The sequence below is a fragment of the Drosophila guanche genome, unplaced genomic scaffold (assembly GCF_900245975.1).
Source record: "Drosophila guanche unplaced genomic scaffold, DGUA_6, whole genome shotgun sequence".
NCBI classification, from domain to species: Eukaryota; Metazoa; Arthropoda; class Insecta; order Diptera; family Drosophilidae; genus Drosophila; species Drosophila guanche.
In genome coordinates this window covers 533,530-551,619 of record NW_022995756.1, presented here as the reverse complement: position 1 = coordinate 551,619, position 18,090 = coordinate 533,530, and the positions used below count along the sequence as shown (strand labels likewise).

General features: G+C 48.1%; 6 protein-coding genes across 6 annotated transcripts; 4 read left to right on the top strand and 2 right to left on the bottom strand.

The window, feature by feature from the left end:
- Positions 1–256: 256 nt before the first annotated feature.
- On the bottom strand, positions 257–1,599 carry LOC117590087 (alpha-protein kinase 1). Its single transcript, XM_034282429.1, has 3 exons — positions 1,434–1,599; positions 691–1,372; positions 257–526 (listed from the first exon to the last, which is right to left on the bottom strand). Exons 1-3 carry the CDS (start codon positions 1,446–1,448, stop codon positions 360–362), a joined length of 864 nt encoding a protein of 287 aa, XP_034138320.1. The 5' UTR covers positions 1,449–1,599; the 3' UTR covers positions 257–359.
- A 3,486-nt stretch (positions 1,600–5,085) lies between these two features.
- On the top strand, positions 5,086–6,166 carry LOC117590084 (serum response factor homolog). Its single transcript, XM_034282424.1, has 2 exons — positions 5,086–5,248; positions 5,342–6,166. Exons 1-2 carry the CDS (start codon positions 5,234–5,236, stop codon positions 6,107–6,109), a joined length of 783 nt encoding a protein of 260 aa, XP_034138315.1. The 5' UTR covers positions 5,086–5,233; the 3' UTR covers positions 6,110–6,166.
- Positions 6,167–6,821: 655 nt separating this feature from the next.
- LOC117590176 (odorant receptor 82a) lies at positions 6,822–8,313 on the top strand. Its single transcript, XM_034282571.1, has 6 exons — positions 6,822–7,131; positions 7,214–7,406; positions 7,474–7,819; positions 7,884–7,988; positions 8,052–8,204; positions 8,263–8,313. The coding sequence occupies exons 1-6, from the start codon at positions 6,822–6,824 to the stop codon at positions 8,311–8,313; spliced, it is 1,158 nt and encodes a 385-aa protein (XP_034138462.1).
- A 1,716-nt stretch (positions 8,314–10,029) lies between these two features.
- LOC117590103 (omega-amidase NIT2-like) lies at positions 10,030–11,308 on the top strand. Its single transcript, XM_034282450.1, has 5 exons — positions 10,030–10,102; positions 10,162–10,502; positions 10,554–10,734; positions 10,795–11,028; positions 11,093–11,308. Exons 1-5 carry the CDS (start codon positions 10,093–10,095, stop codon positions 11,188–11,190), a joined length of 864 nt encoding a protein of 287 aa, XP_034138341.1. The 5' UTR covers positions 10,030–10,092; the 3' UTR covers positions 11,191–11,308.
- A 175-nt stretch (positions 11,309–11,483) lies between these two features.
- LOC117590102 lies at positions 11,484–12,870 on the top strand. Its single transcript, XM_034282447.1, has 2 exons — positions 11,484–11,774; positions 11,841–12,870. Exons 1-2 carry the CDS (start codon positions 11,552–11,554, stop codon positions 12,794–12,796), a joined length of 1,179 nt encoding a protein of 392 aa, XP_034138338.1. The 5' UTR covers positions 11,484–11,551; the 3' UTR covers positions 12,797–12,870.
- Positions 12,871–12,966: 96 nt separating this feature from the next.
- Positions 12,967–14,259, bottom strand: LOC117590175 (ankyrin-3). Its single transcript, XM_034282570.1, has 4 exons — positions 13,935–14,259; positions 13,548–13,793; positions 13,263–13,467; positions 12,967–13,196 (listed from the first exon to the last, which is right to left on the bottom strand). The coding sequence occupies exons 1-4, from the start codon at positions 14,247–14,249 to the stop codon at positions 12,967–12,969; spliced, it is 996 nt and encodes a 331-aa protein (XP_034138461.1). The 5' UTR covers positions 14,250–14,259.
- Between the last annotated feature and the right edge of the window lie 3,831 nt (positions 14,260–18,090).

Below are 18,090 nucleotides of genomic sequence, written 5' to 3'. Positions count from 1 at the left end.
TTTCGACATTATGTAAGACAAATCATATGCTAATTAATGCGACCGGTTTCTCTTGCTGCTCGCTGCTCGCTGCTCTTGGCCGTTGCCCATTGATCATTCGACTAATGGATGTGGTAATGTGATTCCATATATAACCATTTCGATCTCATCTTTTGACACATTTTTGTGAGCCTATAGGGAGGCCGATTCATTGCACAATCTCCAAATGCAATAATAGCAATATAGTGTCGAAATATTTCCATATATGGGTGTTGTCGTTGCGTTTGACAGAATAATATGTATTGATCTTAATATGTAAATCATTGGGATACTTATAAGTATGACAGTCAGCTTAAATTACGTTTTGAGTATGGACATTCCTAGGCGCGCAGATGGGCTGGCAAATACCTGTTGGGCACGACCCCCGTTAGCCCCCCGATAGGTGCACCGCTGGCACGCTGACCATCCAAAACTCCAATCACCGACGTGACGGGCGCCACTCCTTCGTCCGACACCTGCGAAGTTCCACCTAGCTGGTCGTACTGAGCTGTAATAAAGAGAAGAGTCATCAGTGAGCAGTGTGTCGCTCTTTGCTGCATCGGTCACTGCCGCTAGAAGACCTTGGGCTCAAACATGCAAAAGACCAGCTCGATGCATATTTATTAGCCACTCAAGAGCGGATGGTGCGGTGTGGGTGTGGGTGCTGCCTACCTTGGATGGTACGCTGCGCATGCGCAGCTTCCTCCTGGGTCTTGTACTTGATGAAAAAGACCTCCGGCTTGCTGGGCTGCTTGGGCGCGACTTCCTCCAGGGCGGTCTGCAGATCCAGTGGATCGGGCTTCTTGGTCAGCACATAGATGATGGTCTTCTCCTCCACTGGAGCCTGCTGTACTCGCAAAGCAGCTTTGCTGACACTCTGCGTTGGCGCCTTAATGAACACGATGCGGTAGTGCTTGCGTGGAGGCGCGATCGGCAGTGTAGGCTGTGGATAATGCTCCTCGGAGTCCTCTGCTGGCGGCACATGAACATAGATATCCTTAGAGACAAGATGCTGCTGCTGCTGCTGCTGCTGCTGGTACTTTTGCTGATGGGGCTGCTGGTTGTACGCAAAGTTTCCATTCAGCTGCGACTGCTGTGGCAGAACTGACTGCTGCTGCTGCTGCTGCTGGTAGAGTGGAGCCTGGTTCTGCTGGTAGCCTCCAGACAACACCTGATGCACTCTGGGGGTCTGCAGCGCCTGCTGGAGGATGTTCTGCTCTGCGATGGTGGCGAACTGGGGAATGGCGGGCAACTGCAGCAGACCAGAGCCGGACTGTTGGACTTGCTGTTGTTGTTGCGCTTGGTAGTTGTATCCTTGGGGCACGGCCACTGCCAGGCCCAAAAAACAGGAGAACTACAAAAATGGAAGGCATAAATAACTCTCTGTAGGAAGCAACGGCAGTGGACTTGCTTACAATGAAGACACGCATTTTTCCGGTGATGAAGTTGAAGATGAATATAGATGTCTCGGCTTGGGTATCTATCACCTGGACGCTTGGCAATCACCGTTCAACTAAATGCTAATCACTGTCCGCCCAGACTTATAAGCCCCAGACTCGAAAGTGTCGCTCACGAAATGTGTTGCCGATGCGACGAAGAGTTTAAATGAAACTGAAACTGAACCTGAACCCAAACCCACAAATGCGGCTAAACCACACGAAGATGAAGACTACGATGAAGACGAAGAGCGTCTTTTGAGAAACTGGCTTGCGTTTTCAAACAACCTTGAGATACCGTTGACTATTGTGACCAGTTACCGAAAAGCCCCACGAAACACTCTCCAACTCCGCAAAGCCCTGCGTCATCTTTTGGCTCTGACTTGGACTTGGATACAAAAGAGTCATCTCGCCGGAAATCATATACTCGAGTGTCCATACACAAAAGACTCTGTTTGGGCTCAGACATTTTTGCCAGCTTTCATCGTTTTCGCTATTTGCCCGTATACCCACATGTGATGATTGACGAACCATTGGGATTAACAATTTTCAATGGTCACTGCATAAATCACAAGATAATTCCATCTGCAATGGCGTCAACTTGAACAGCTTCGGGGCCTTTGCTTTGGTTTCCGATGACCCAATTGTCGAGGATCACGGAGCATTTTGCTCGGCTTGCAGATTTAATTGGACCAAAATGGTTGCATAATTGGGGGCGACGGGGACTATATGGTATGGACCATGACTATGACTATGACTATGACTATGATGTGTGTTGCCTTTTTGCAGTCAACAATTAAGTTAATTTTTGGCAAGCGGTCTCGCTGCCAGTCGCAACTCCAAGTCCGAATGGAAGTCAATCATTGGCTATGACGATGTGGGTCACATTTTCTGCAGGCACAGCGTGGCAAGATGAATGATGATTATGCTTTGATGTATGGCTGCAGATTAATAAAAGCCCAAATGGTATCGGGGGGTCAAGATGAAACACAATCCCTTCAAATGACCGCGTGGCGTGTGTCTCTATGCGTCCCCTTTTTATCTTTCCCCATCCACTCACCTACTACTCGTACAATTCATCTAAAAAGCGATTGCGTAAGGGCTTACGTTGGTCTTATGTTGGGAGGGGGCGTACTGTGCGGTACGCAAATTGTGGGCATACCCGACTCCTGTTCTCCCCACTGCTCGTATGTACGAGCATTTTTTTCACCGTCATTGGCTGGGGGCATTATGCAAGGGGGGGCATGTATTAACACTGTCTGGATCTGTAGCATAAACTTTGAATCCGAGACACAAGTACATATGTACATACATACTTACTTTTTTGTTTATTTATTTTGTTTTTTCGAAGCACATCAATTTCTCTTTCGTCCCCCTTCGTGAGAGGGAAATTAATATGGTCACATATGCAAATTAAATAATTAAAATATTATACAAATTCAAAAGCAAAATCATAATATTAAATTGGCAAAGGCATTACCACTGACCACCCAATGGTGTGTGGCTGAGTGTGAAAATTAATTTTTGTTGCCTTACAAATCAATTCTTCAGTTTAGTTTAATAGTTTTTAAATTTTATTTTTATAATTTCAAAATCACGTTGTTTGCATGTATTAACATACACACACATTCACTCCAATCGATTTGAAACAACAACTTTCGAGCCACACTCAATACCAATCCACCCACCCCTTTGTGTTGAGAGCGAGAGCCAAAGCGCAAAGCTTTCTCCATTATCTTTTGGTTTGGACATCGAATAACAAGCGGAGCATGGACAAAGCTTTATGTTTACTGAAAGCTTGCCAACAAAACCCCATTGGCTCCATTCCATTCAACAATTCCAGCCTGATAATGCTTCAAGATGCTGCCATATTAAATCGAACAATTAGACCATTCTGAGGTGCATTTCATTGAACTCTATGTACCCATGGTTGTAATAAACAGTAGATGCCTTCTGTTCGTATCAGCAGTGGGATATCAAACAGTCCGATGAGAACTGGGGGCATGTAGACTTACAATGTATTTATGTTCAAAAAATTGGACAACTTCATGGATTTGCTCTCTGGATCGTGCGAACAGGACTATCAAGAAACCCCTGAAAGTTTGCAGAATAATCGGTTCTTGCTGTAAATTAAAGAGAGAGAAAATAAAATTGGTGACGCTCACCCATTATCGCTTGAAATCGCTCGAAATGTCTAAGGGTAGTTTGTGGCGGGAAATTGACTATAAGATTCAATTCCCTGTTGGTGCATTTGGAGCATCTAAAATGAAAGTATGTATGAATTATTGTTTGAATATCATAACCATAAAAGCCCCTGTTATGAATACTGAATATGAATACATCTGTATGCGTACATACATATGTATGTACATCAAGTGCAAAATGGTCGTTGAAAAGACGAGCAACATCAATTGGCCGCTTTTCATTGAAATATTTCCGAGAACTTGTTAGCTGTTAGCCGAAATACACGTACGGACGGGTACACATTTTCGGGTTTCACAATGGGTTGTCGTGTCATGTCAGGTGGCTTAAGGCCAGGTCCAGCTGCAAGCCCATCACCCGATTCGATAGCTGTGACTGCTTCGATTGCGTCTGATGAAGAGTGAGAGAGCCCCTCGAGCGGGAGACCCCTGGCTCTCCCTTATCCCTTTTGTCCATTCGTGTAAACGGCTCATTACACAAACCGCAAAGTGCTCAGTGGACCCAGCAGGGCTGGCCTCTATATGAGTTTGAACAAAAACGTTTCAAGAAACAATCAAACGGGGTATTTTATGTTCAAGAAAGTTGGGGCCAGCCGCTAGATATGATAAATGGACCGCGTTGCAGCTGATGAAGAAACGATCGCCAAGAAAAAAAAACAAGCAAACAAGTATTCAACTCGGCGGGTCATTAATTAAACCTTACAATGCTCAGCGCATCGTCTGGAGCCGAGGATAGCCCAAATGTTGAGGGCCGCTTCAAAGTGGCCGCAACGCACGGGTCAGGAAACCGCGAATCATGATTGACTCATCTCAGCTCATCTCTCCTCTCCTCGTCTCGTCTCGTCTCGTCTGTGGTGGGTGAGCGTTACAGTTTCTAGCTTGGGCTTCATGCCGTACCAAAATTGATTAAATATTTGTGTGCAATTTCACTTTTAATAACTTTAATCGATGCGCTGTGCAGCAGTTGCCAAAACAGCCAGAGGTTGTTCAAAGTTGCGGCTAGCAGCGTAATGACACCGGACAGCCTCTCGTCGCGTGGGCATATAGGGGGGTGAAGGGAGGTATGGAGTCATAGAGGGATCGGGGCTAACAATTAAGCTCTCCAACAAAGAGATGGCCAGGGGAACCACGCTAATTGGACATGCATCTGTGTGTATTGCCAGCAACTACAAGCAAGTCTCGCCATTTAATGAGGGATCCGACTAGAGACGCGCCGCGAAGGTAAATGGCAAAGAAGAAGAGCCCCATGGAAGTTGGAAGTTGAAAGATGGGAGAAAAGCGAACTAAGACAAATACAATGAACATGCAACAAATTGACGCTGTGTGTGCTCTTTTTGGCAGCTTTGGCCCGTACCCCGACACCAAGAGCAACTCTTTCTGGGTCTCTGCCTCTGAATCTTTGCTGAACTTCACCTATTACGTGCAAGTCGTCGAGTGCCGGCTTCGGAGCCGTAAATTGCGGGTGATGTATAAAAGCCGAGCGAACAGCACACAAGTCATACAGTTCACAGCGAACAACTAAGGAAGTTATACATTCATCCTCCTAGCCCCACTAAACCAGCTCAACCAAGCCCAGAAATGCGTGGATTCATTGTAAGGCGGCAGACTGTGGCAGGACTGCGGCTAATTAAAGGACTAAACCCGACTTCTTCTCTTCTTCTTCTTCTTCTTCTTCTCTTTACCTAGGTCTTGTGCCTCTCCGCCATGGCGCTGGCCGCGCCTCAAGGCTACAACTACAATCCTGCCCCATCCGGCTTTGGCGGAGTCAGCACCGCCAGTGGCGGGTCGGCCTTCTTCCAGGGCAGTGCGCAGGCAGCTCCCGTGCAGCAGCAGACTTTTTTCCAGCAGCCAGCTGTGCAGCAGGTCCAGCAGGTGCAACAGGTGCAACAGGTGCAGCACCAGCACCTCCAGCAGCAGCAGCAGCAGGCTATCGTGTCCAAGCGCTTCTACATCCATTCAGCTCCAGAGGAGGCTGAGGACTACAAGGAGCGTCACATCACCGTGGGCGTGCCCAAGCGCAACTACAACGTTGTGTTCATCAAGTCGCCGCAGCGCAACAACAAGAAAACCATCAAGATCAGCCCAGCCTCCAATGAGGAGAAGACCGTCATCTATGTTCTGAGCAAGAAGGGCGAGAGCGACGTCCAGGCCGAGGTGGTGGAGCAGGCCAGCTCCACCAGCAAGCCAGAGGTCTTCTTCATCAAGTACAAGACCCAGGAGGAGGCGGCCCATGCGCAGCAGCAGATCCAGGCCCAATACGACGCCTTGGGAGGCAGCAGCCAGCTGACCGACGAAGGTGTGGCCCCCGTGACCTCCGTCATAGGCGCCTTGGGCGGAAACGATGGACATGTCGAGGCTGGCGGTCTTGGCGGCACTGGAGGCGGCCAGATCATCTCCTCTGGCTCCGCTGGCCCATCGCACACAGGCAATGCCTATCTGCCGCCCAATTTCTAAACAGTTGAGCTGAGCAGGAAATTTCAAATCAAACTCCAAGCTACTAAAAAAATCGTTGTTAATAATAAACTGAAATCGTTGTTGAATTTAGCCGTTGACTTTCAATGGAAAAGCTAACTTGTCTTGCAAAGTCTCATCGCACGACCAAATCGAATCCATAGATGTATGAAATCCATTGCGAGATTACCACGAATTCGTCTATGCAAAGTCATTAGGCTGATTGAGATCATTGATAGCAGATTTTAGTAAAATTCCGTGGAAGACATGGAACAATTTATTCACTTTTCAACTCTCTTTAATGAACCCCACAGTAAGGATCATTGGGTTGACTGTTCGTTTACTTTTTTCCCGCGTACATCAAGTGTGAAATATAAATATACTTCTAGTAGATTGTGAAACTTAATCTGCTTGTACCAGACGAGCTACAGTATCCCTAATTCGACAGAGTCACATTTAGTTTGTGGCTTCAAGTAAGAATATAAAGACAAGGCACCCTTCAACGGACCAATTTTTCAATCAAAAGGAATTTGTGTCACAATTATCATGTCAACATGTCATCGATATGGCGGCAATTATGGTTATTAGTTCAATGCTAGGGGAGTCGTTGGCAAAACAAATAATTAACTAATAATTCATAAGCATGCGGTAATTAAAATATTCAAGCGAGTATATATAACAAGTGAGAGTATAACGGGTGGAGACATTGATAGGCATGGCTCATACGAGAATATTTAAACTGCAGGAATACTGCCTGAGAGCGATGGGGCACAGCCAGGAGCCGGATAGCTCCGTCGGTGGGGCTTTGAGCCTGAAGCACGTTGTGTCTCTGCTGTTTGCAGCATCAGCGCAGTACCCCCTGATCCACAATGTGGTGTACCACCGCAACGACATGGAGCTGGCCACGGCAGGACTGAGTGTGCTCCTCACCAATCTGCTGACCCTCTTCAAGATAGCAACTTTCCTCGTGTACAAGCAGGACTTTTGGCGGATGATCTGGAGCTTTAGGCGAATGCATCAGCAATGTAAGTTCGATGTGACGTTAATTTATGCACAATATGCACAATGCCCAATGCTAATTACTATAATCTGCAAAACTTTTGACAGCAAGCGGGCGGAATGCTGGAGACGGTCGCGCATACGTGGCCGAGGCAAACAAGGTTGCCTCCCTGCTGGGCCGCGCATACTGCTTCTCCTGCGCCGCCACAGGACTCTATTTCATGGTGTCGCCCATTCTGAAGGTTATTGCCAACAGCTGGCTTGGCACAACATATGTAAGGGAGCTGCCAATGCCCTTGAGGTGGGTGCCACTCTGTGGAAGCGATTCTCTAATTTAATCACGTCATCTGCCAACTTTCTTCCGGCAGGCTCCCATTCAACTATGTGGATAGTCCCGGATACGAAATCGGATTCGTGTACATTCTGCTCGTAACCATCGTCGTTGTAACCTACGCCTCTGCCGTCGATGGCCTGTTCATCTCGTTCGCCATTAACCTGCGAGCCCACTTCCAGACCTTGCAACGCGACATAAAAGACACGGACTTTGCTCTGCCCGAGCAGGAGATGCAGGAGGCCCTGAAGGCCGTGGTGAACTACCATGTGCAGCTCTTGGCCCTCTCCAAGCGGCTACGTGTGATGTACATGCCAATTGTGTTTGGGCAGTTCTTCATAACTTCGCTGCAGGTCGGCGTAATCATATACCAGCTGGTGGCGGTGAGCAGAGTCGTTAGCGTGCCACCTGAGAACAATTCTTTCCAATGAGGTTGTCTACTTACAGAACATGGACTCGGTTATGGCCCTCCTGGTGTACCTGTCATTTTTGGGCTCCATCATGCTGCAACTATTCATATATTGCTATGGCGGAGAAATCATAAAAGTCGAGGTACAACCTTCCGTTGCTTTTTTCCGTAGTACTATTGTTTTAATGGTCCTTTCTGCATTCCAGAGTCATCGGGTCGATGTGTCCGTCCAACTCTCCAATTGGTATCAGGCCAGCCCGAAGCTACGGAGATCCTTGACATTCATCATACAGCGAGCCCAGCGAGATTTGCTCATCAAGGCTGGCTTCTACGAGGCTTCTCTGGGGAACTTCCTTGCGGTATTGAATTTGAAGACCTTAATTCGAAGCTATCAGAGTCCATTGGTTCCTCTTACAGATATGTCGGGCTGCCTTATCGTTTATAACTCTGATCAAATCGATTGAGTAAATACCACTCGAATGGGAACCAAGAAGCTAAGGTGTGCAAACTTAGTCACCTTACGAAAATAACAACCTTTATTACAATTTTTTAATTATACTAGGTACTCATAGAGTAAATAGGGTATATTGTATTTGTGTGAATAACGGTTGTATGTAACGCACAGAAGGAAACGTTTCCGACCCCATAAAGTATATATATTCTTGATAAGCATCAATATACGAGTCTATAGATCCATGTCTGGCTGTCCGTCTGTCCGTCCGTCCGTCTTGTTTGTCGGCTAGTTCTCAGAGACTATAAGAGCTAGAGCCACCAAACTTTGGCTCCGGACTGCTGTATGCTCACACTGAAACCAGTGTTTTTCAACAATTAGCCCCGCCCCTTCCGCCTCCGCAAAAGGCCGAAAACCTCCCAAACCTACAGTTTTGAAGATAAAAGAAAACTAAAAACGCCATTCTGTAGGGAATGACCATATCTATGTATATCTATATCTATATCTATCACCAAATTGGGATCCGATTGGATCATTATTATAGCCACAATGAAGAAATTAAGTTCCAGTGGCTAAGCCCACCCTGTCCCGCAGCTTTTGTGGTTCTTTTCATATTCTCTCATTCACACTTTGCTTCTGCTTCGCTCGGCCTCTGCCGTCCTTCTGCCTTTGCCACTGCCAACTTTTAACCCACTTTTAACCCCTTTTATATTTGTTTTTTTTTGTGTGCGGGCGCTGCCTCTGCCTCTGCCTCTGCCGCGAGTCTGCAGGATGTGGGTGCCGGGTATAAGAGTTGTGACGCGTAAGAAGCGTCTCACACGTCCCTTCTCGTTTTAAATTATAAAGAAACATAATTAGATTTTCTACTGAAATTTGTTGTTGCCATTTCGGTCAATATCTTGACTGAAACTAGGACGCGTAGACCAAACCCAACGAAGCAGATTTGTCAGCACATCATAAGCATTGTAAGGTGACTTATTTCGCAAACCTTATTGCTGTTGATATTAATTTATAAAATATTCAGCACACACATTTTTTGATTTCCCAGCCCGATATTTATTCGTAAAATGAATCAATGCCCCCTCCGTACATACATATGTATGCGTCCATGTGTACATTTGTATGTATGTCTAGAATCCCGCCTTCTTCGTTCCTGCATTGTTCTCGCTCTCTATATTTCTTTCGCCTTTAGTTAGCAGCAGCCCAAGCTGCTCTAACGTTCTCCTGCCTTCATCCAACCTCGAGAGCGAGAGAGGAGGGCAAAGCTGTTCTGCATAAGGGCACAGTCACTACGGCCCGTCGGCTCTGCATCTGCCTTGAGCTATGACGATAGCTATTAATTTTCATAGCGTTCGTATAACTGTACAGGCTATGGCTTATAAAAAAATGGTAGGTACATTTACCTTTGAAGAGAACCCCCTCGACATATTCTTTAAATTAAAAATCTACAGCTTTTTAAAACGCTTAATAGCTTTGCAGTACCCAACCTTATTCCCAATATCCTTACGTATAAATGAATATTTATAGATACTATAGAATGAGATGCACAATCTTAAATTGCAAAGCCAATGCACACAATATGCATGCAATACGAATACATAAATAAATATACATAAATAAATATATATGCAAAATCTCTTATCGGCTCTTGTCGTTTGTAAAATTTTTAGTAGGCACAGTAAATGAGACTACAACGCTTATAATGTTATGTAAACGGACTCCTAAGAGGAATATAAAGAGCAGCTTGTCAGTTCAGTTCCACATTTGAGTAGCAGTCCAGCAGTGCAGCATTACCGATGACCAACAGTGGGATAACTGCGACGAAGATGTCGAATGTGGCACTAACTGAATTTGAGTATTTGCAGATACCCTTACTCTAGCACTGCTGCAGTTGCAAGTGGGCGCAGATGTGGCATTGAACGTACGTAGAGCAGCGGAGGGCATTGAACGGCTGAAGGCGGAGAATCCGACGCTTCAGCTGGCCATTCTGCCGGAGAGTTTCAACGCTCCGTACGGCGTGAAGCACTTTGCCAAGTACGCCGAGTCGATACCAGATGGGGCCACCTGCCAAGCGCTGTCGCGCCTCGCCCAGAAGCTAGCCATCTACATAATTGGGGGCAGCATCGTGGAGCGCGAGGCGGAAAGACTGTACAACACCTGCACCGTATGGGCGCCCAACGGGAGCCTCATCGGGAGACATCGCAAGGTAAGCCCTCGTAGGTGGGTCATCCGAGTCCATTTGCTGACATCCTGCCAGATTCATCTATTTACCATGCACATTGTGGCCGCTCACGGAGGGGGTGTGCAGTTCGATGAAGGGGCTGCCCTGACGGCTGGCTCAGAGCTGACGGTGGTGAAGATTGGCCAGCACAAGGTCGGCATTGGCATCTGCCATGACAAACGCTTCGAAGAACTGGCTCGGATCTACCGCAATATGGGTAGGTCTCAAGTGCGTCTTCCAGTGTTGACTTGATACACGATGATGCGTTTCGCTCAAGGTTGCTCCATGCTGGTCTATCCCTCGGCCTTCTGTATCTGCCAGGGGCCGATGCATTGGGAGCTACTGCAGCGGGCCAGGGCCACGGACAATCAACTCTTCGTGGTCACCTGTTCGCCCGCCAGGGACAACATGTCGGGATATGTGGCCTACGGCCACTCGATGATCGTCGACCCCTGGGCCCGAGTCCAGCGCGAGGCTGGTGAGGGATGCGAGTTCATTGTAGAGAGAATCGGTGAGTTCGGTTTGCTCCCTACATGCCGAAGGCCTAACACAGCAAAGCACTTTCCCTCCCGCAGACTTTGACATAGTTGAGCAAGTTCGTCGTCAAATTCCCATTTACCAGCAACGGCGCACCGATGTGTATGCTAAGGCGAAACCCAAGGCAGACCCTTAAAGCTACGAATTTAAATGATTAATAAAGAACAATTAATAGCAGCGGGAGAGCAGTTCACTGATACGACTTGACATGCTTATCGCAAAACAGAAACTCAAACTGAAGCATACAAAATTATAAAAACAAATACTCGAAATATTTCATTTCGAATGAAAGATACCCGCCATGAAGTCAGTGCGGATCTAGAGGGTACACTCGGGGTAGCCTCGTAATCTGCAATTACTGGGTGCTCATATGCTCTAGGTTGAGTAATGGACGTGGCGCGGATAGGCTGCATCAGTCCAGAGTTCACTCTCAGTGCTTTCGAGTACGCGATCGAGGAACAACGCAGAGCCGGAAAAATCAGCTAATAGCGGGAAGAATGAAGTCGGGAGCGGGAGCGACGTTTGCCCTACTTTTCTGTGTTTGGTCGGGAACAGCGCAGGCGCAGGTTGCCTATGTGCGACACATGTCAGAGCTGCGGATCAAGGAGCTCAATGATCTTGCCATTCGCATAGGGGACTCGATTAACCCGGAGATATACGCCTGCGACAGCTACTACGACTACGTGTGCAGTCGTAATCGACCACTCTTCTCGATCATGGGTAGGTACAGAACAGGAGGGTTAAGCACAGATCCTATACACATATGTATTTGTGCATTGTCCGCAGGTCACATGCCACAGACAAGTGAGCTCATGCAGCTGATGACGCAGCTGCAGAACGATCCCGAGCAGTTTGAGGCGAAGCAGAAGCTCATGGACTTCTTCATATCTTGCAACACTCTGCGCTCGGTAGAGGACTGCTATCGCGAGACGTTTGAGTTCTTCAAGCCGCTGTTTGGATTCATAATAACCAAGAACCTGGTGGAGTCCAGCAGCCACGAGCTGCGCGATTTTCTGGACGTGTTGGACCGCTTCGTGGCCAGGTCAAAGGAAATCTTTCGCTCGGACTCGCATCCCATTCTTAGCAAATTGGCCACGTACAAGGAGAAGTTCCGCACACCCGCGATATACTTCCATTCTGGGGACTTGAACCGGGAGTACAGGGCTCTGCGCGTCTACCGCGAGAGTTACGAGCACAACATCCGAAATCTGGAGCAGCACCGCAAGAGGAACTCCACCTACGAGCTGGGCGTGCAGCGAACCATGCTGGACTGGAGCCTCTATCTGTTCCAGAGCAGCAACAAGCCGATGTCCTATTTCTACCCCACCTTTACCGTCCACCTTTACATGACCCTATTCAACAGCACCGAGCGACAGCGAGACTTTACGCGATTCCGCGAAGAGGTGGAGTGCCTCAAGCTGCCGCAGTTCGTCAACGTCCTGGACGAGGCCCGAATGCTGGCTGTCATCTACCTGAAGAGCTTCCGCTACGCGTGGCACGACTACAGCGACTGGATAATTTCCCGAACGACGCACCGCGAGATTTACGACCACGAGGACACAATCCTCAAGAAGTACCACCTGAACAACAAGCGCCTCTTCTTCACCCTCTACGCACAGAACTTCTGCGAGTTTGGCAAGAACCTCGCAGAGTCCCTCTTCTACTTGGGTCTCAAGCAAAACGAAGACTTCATCAATAGCTACTCGTGCGGCCATCAGACACAATCCTCCAGCTGTGTCTGACTTCGCTGTAACGAAACTGATTATTGTGAGAAAACACTTGGCTCTTGCCTAACTAAATATATTACAACTCTACATATAGTGGGTCTTAAAGCTCCCTCTCTCTCTCTCTCTCTGTCTGTCTCTCTCTGTCTCGCGCTCATTACAAAGTTCTTCCTTTGCTTCTGCTGGCACTATTCGCGGAAATCCTTTCTTGCAGCTTGTTCGAGTGGCACCGCTGCTGCGGTCGCGGCTGCCTTTGCCAGCCTAAACTTTTGCACCTTGTCAAAGTAATCCCGTGCCTCCTGCCTGCGGTAAAGTTTCGCCAAGTCGCTGCAGGATTTGCCGACACCGTCCACAGCCGCCAGGTCTGCGCCGTGGGTAACCAGGAGTTTGATGAGCTCCAGGCCCGCGTCCATAACCACTGCAACCGAAAACAAGATTAAATTCCATTTGAAACAGTCAAGCAGTCCCCCTGCTCCCCGCCTACCCCCACGCATTAGCAGAGTCCAGCCACAGGCATCCCGAGCCTCAATGTCGGCGCCCGCCTCCAGGGCGAATCTCACCATTTCCATCTGATTGGCGTCAACGGCGCAGTGGGTGGGCGTCATGCCGTTGCAGTCCGTCGCCTCCAACCGCGCCTTCTTGTTCAGCAGGATGCGCGCCGATGGCAGGTGTCCGTGGAAAAATGCTAACTGCAATGGAACGGGGCTTTCAATAGTTCCATCAACATGCAACATGCAACATGCAACACTCCTCAGACAACACTACCCACATGGAGCGGAGTCCGTCCGTTTCTCGGGTTGCCCAGATGCACGCTGCAGCCGGCCGAGAGGAGCACATCTATGATGCACATCTCGCCCTGCACAATGGCATTGGCCAGCGGCAGAAAGCCATTTGGGGCTGGGTACTCTATCAGGCTCGGTCGACGGCGCAACATGCGCTTCACCAGGAACTGCTGCCCCTTTCGAATGGCACGGTTCAGGCAGTTGGTGGTCGGCAGCGCCGCCTCAGTGCAGCCCTAAAAATGAAATAAATACATCAATAAGTTAACCTACTGACTGTGACTAGTCCCGGAGTTGTGTCGTGCACTCGGAGAAGCAACAGAAAGCGTAACTAAAGTGTTTCCGGAATCGACGATTGTTCTGGGGCTCTTCCTTACGATTACATCCGGCGAGATGGCTAGAGTCGCGTAGCAGCGGCCATCCGCAGAGAGGTTCAGCGCTCTTATGCGCAGTCGGTGGCCAAAGTTCTCCTCCAGATTGGGTATCTCGATGGGAGAGCTGCTACTCCAGTGCACCTGCTGCCAGCCGTGGCGCCTGTTGTACCTCTCGACGCTGTACACCAATGCGCCTGAGATTGGCGTCCAATGCAGTGTCACGCTGTGTATCGTCTGTCGCACAATTTGCGGCTCAAAGCCAGCCCATCGCTGTTCACCGGTGGATTCAATCGATTCCGCTGGGCGGCAGCTGGCCATCGGATTTGCTCCCTGCTGGTTCTCAAAAATTGTATCGCTCTGCTGCTGCGGGTGTTTGTAGTTGAATTGGGTCTCGGACATGATTCAAGCCGTTTATACGCATTTAGCCAATTTGGCAGCTAAGCCCCGCGTCTCTTCTATGTACGTCCATGGCAATGACAGAGAGAACAGCCAACAGCCGAAAGCCATGGCAACGGGGCACTGGTTACGAAAACTCCTTACCTTGGGCAATGGGGGAATGGATTTGGGATTTTTGTGAAATCAATAAGTGGGTGCAATGTCGCAGGTTGGGAGTTGGGGCAGTTGATTGCTGATTGCCTGATCGATGCCCGTTCGCCCTGTCCGTGGCAGACGCCTCTTTTTGTTTGCCTCCGATGTGCTGATATTGCCACTGTGGATGAAGTGGTTGTGCTGGTGCGACGGGTGGATGGGTGGGTTGTTCCCTTGGTTACATAGTTTTTGATGTGCTGAAACTGAAACATTTGTGTCCTTGGGTAGGGGTACGGTTGTGGGTGTGGGTGTGGGTGTGGGTGTGGGTTTGACTGTGGTGTGTGTGGCAGCTTACTTACTTAACGAGCCTTTGACATACTCCGTGCGGCAATGACTCCGGAAATTTTTGGTTAGAGACTCGGATATTTATCTGCCAACTCATCGACCGAACGCCACAGGGAAACGGACACCGACCAACAAGATATGAGTATCTCACTCGGAGCAGAAGCAGGAGCATGAGCATGAGCTTGCCCGACATGTCAGGCACAAAGGCGCTGCCCTGCCACATACACATGCAAAAAATTATCATTTGTCAAAATCACAACATGAAACCGTTTTAAATTAAGCCACTCTGCCTGTCACATCCCCACTCCCCCAAGCCCCCATGCCACCACCACTTCGTCTCAACTTACTCGCAAAAGCAGCCTCAACCCGACGGGCTGGGCTTGTGCTTTTGCCGGGCCTTCGAGCTGCCATTGTCTGTGGGAGAAGTGAAGTTTAGTTGTCATCTTTGCGGCGGCTGCTGTTGAACTCTCATTGATTGAAAACGACCGCAAATGAGGGGACGTGGAGCGGGGAGTAAAGTGCCGAGGAGTGGAGAGCGGAACGGGCAAAGCACTTGTCATATCAAAAGGAGTGAGGAAGCCGTTGTGGGGGGACATGGGACATGGTATTCAATATAAATATTTTGTGACAGGGAAAATACAATATGAATATCTTTCTGTGGTGGGCAATTCAAAATACGAAAAACGTTTGCGTCCTGAGATAAAACATCCGCTTTAAAACGTCACAGCTTTTATACCCGGTACTCGGTCAGTATATAACCATGTACATACATACATATGCATTATGTACCTTAGGTATGTGTGCTGGGTTTTGCCAATTGCGATCCCTAGACAAAACACCAAAGCGAGCAAGGGTGAATTCTCGTCACTGCGAATTCCAAACACGAGAACAAACGCAAAGAGAAAACGAAGGAGACTGAATTGAGAGCGAGAGCGGACCACCGATCGGCGAGAGAGGGCCGAGCGAATTTCTACCCAACCTCCGACGTAAAATGTTGTGTGCGAAATCAAATTCTTGTACCACCATACCATATCCAAACACTTATTAACCTTGACTTATAATCAATAAACATAAAATCTCACATGTTTGGATGTATGTACATACATACCTTATGCATTTTTTGTTAATATTGTGGTCTTACATTTTACATAATTTCTACAGCTGTCATCTACAGCATTTTCTCCAGCTCCTATGGACTCTAAGTACTAGATGCTACTCAGGACGAACGCAGCCATTGACGCCGCTATTGATACTGATCAAAAATATATACATATATGTATGTATCTATGTATGTAGTTCATAGGGTCGGAAACGTTTCTTTTTGTGGGTTACATTTTTCAACCACAAATACAATAGAATCTATTGACTTTTCGATTCCCGGGTATAACCAGCTATGTACAAAGGACATCCCCCAAAGGTTTGGGTGGCAAGTGAAATATAGAATATTTACATGAGGTAGAGGTAATCATTTCATAAGGCATTTTACGATTATTATTCGGATTATTTTACATGTCGACTTGAATGGCAATCATTTGATATTTTATCTGAGAAGTTCAAGGCAACCGACTGACCGACTTGATCTGGCTGGACTTGTGGTGTATTCCTGACAGAAGTCGAGTAAAGTTTTTTCATTTGTATTGAGACACAAACATTGTGCCCAGCAAACACCTGATGATGGCGTGGGACACTTTCTGTTCAATTGTCCCCCAAGGGCATCTCCGTTTCGGTGCTTGTCTCACCAAATAGACTACTTTGTCTTGCTGTCTACGTTGCGGAAATCTCCAGGCGAATGGGTCTCCCGGCAGTCATTAGGATCCAAATAAGCTGGAAACGGCTGCCATGCGCCAAACGCGCCCAATTTGCTGCCGCCTGCTAAACATTGGAAGGAAGAGGTGGAGAAGAACGGAAGGCAGTCCCAAAAATAATCATAACAAAACCAATAGACGATGCGAAGCGCCTCAACAACGCCCAGGCTGGCTGCCAGATAGGCAGAGCGTGAGATGGCGGAGCAGCCAAACAGGTGGCATAAAGCGAAATGGGTTTGATTTTAATCAAAATAATGGGCTCCGGCACCGCACGATGACGCGTAAGGCCTAATTAAATAATTTATATGTATATGTTCATTACGCATACGCCCTGTGCACGCACACACCCACAGGAATTTAAGAGCTTCCCCACTCCCAAACGAATGTGCAGCAAGGCTCGAGTGGCAGCAGCAGCAACAGGGCCTACCTCATCAGCGCCCCGCTTACACTCGATATCATACGGCTGGTGCGTGAGGCTTACAAGCGGAACAGCCCCATAAAAGGCGGAGCACATGGAGCCAGAAATTAGCGAACCCAACGCCTGTCGCCGGTTCCTGTACATCAGGCATATCCGTGCGAGCATCCACCCGTACTCGGCGTATGAAGCTATTTGCTTATCGGACCCCGGAGCCCCGCCATAACTTCCAGGAGTATGTGAGGGCTGAGGCAGAGACCCGCATCCAGCAGATATACTCACAACAACACTTACGTACGTCCACACTTGCAGCTACATGGCAGGGAAAAGTTTGTTATTAGCTGGCTATTTGGCTGCAAGCTTTTGGCCAGCAAGCTTTATATTTCTAGGCTTGGGTTTGGGGGGAGAAGTCGGCTGTCAAAACTGACAGAAGCGGGCCCAAATCTTGCTCTCTGCGTCTCCGTCTCTCCGCTTGTCTCTCTCTCTCTCTCTCTCTCTCTCTCTCTCTCTCTCTTTCTCTGTCCGTCTATGTATATGTGCTTCTCTGGTCTCGTGGTACTTGAAATACTCTCTCTCTCTCTCTTGCCTGAATGTTATTGCCACAAAATGTACACTGGCTAACAGATTGGCATTTCGCTGTACGTTTTCGGCAGTTTCGTGTAGTTTTTCACCAGGAAAAGCACCAGAGCAGAGTCAGAGGCAACAGCAGAGACATTTTTCGGTATGTATGCCTCGTGGCTGTCCGAACTTTCCGAACTGTCCGAATCAGTGTGACGTTGTTGTAGATCCGCTCGCATAGTGCCTGGCAGGGAATTGTACGAAATACGAATATTTGTAGTTATACGGTGCCTTCGACGGTTGTAGGTAAGCCCACTGACGCGTCGTCCCGCCAGCAGTTGGAGGTGAAAATTTCTAATCACTCTTTCCTGGTGCTATCAGAGAACAAAAATAAAAAGAAAGAAAATGTTTCCCCGAGTGCTGTTTCGCGTACGCCCGTCGGTTTTCCTTAGCCACAATATACAATGTGCCCAAGCCCATACTTGTACCCATTCCCCCTCTTCCAACT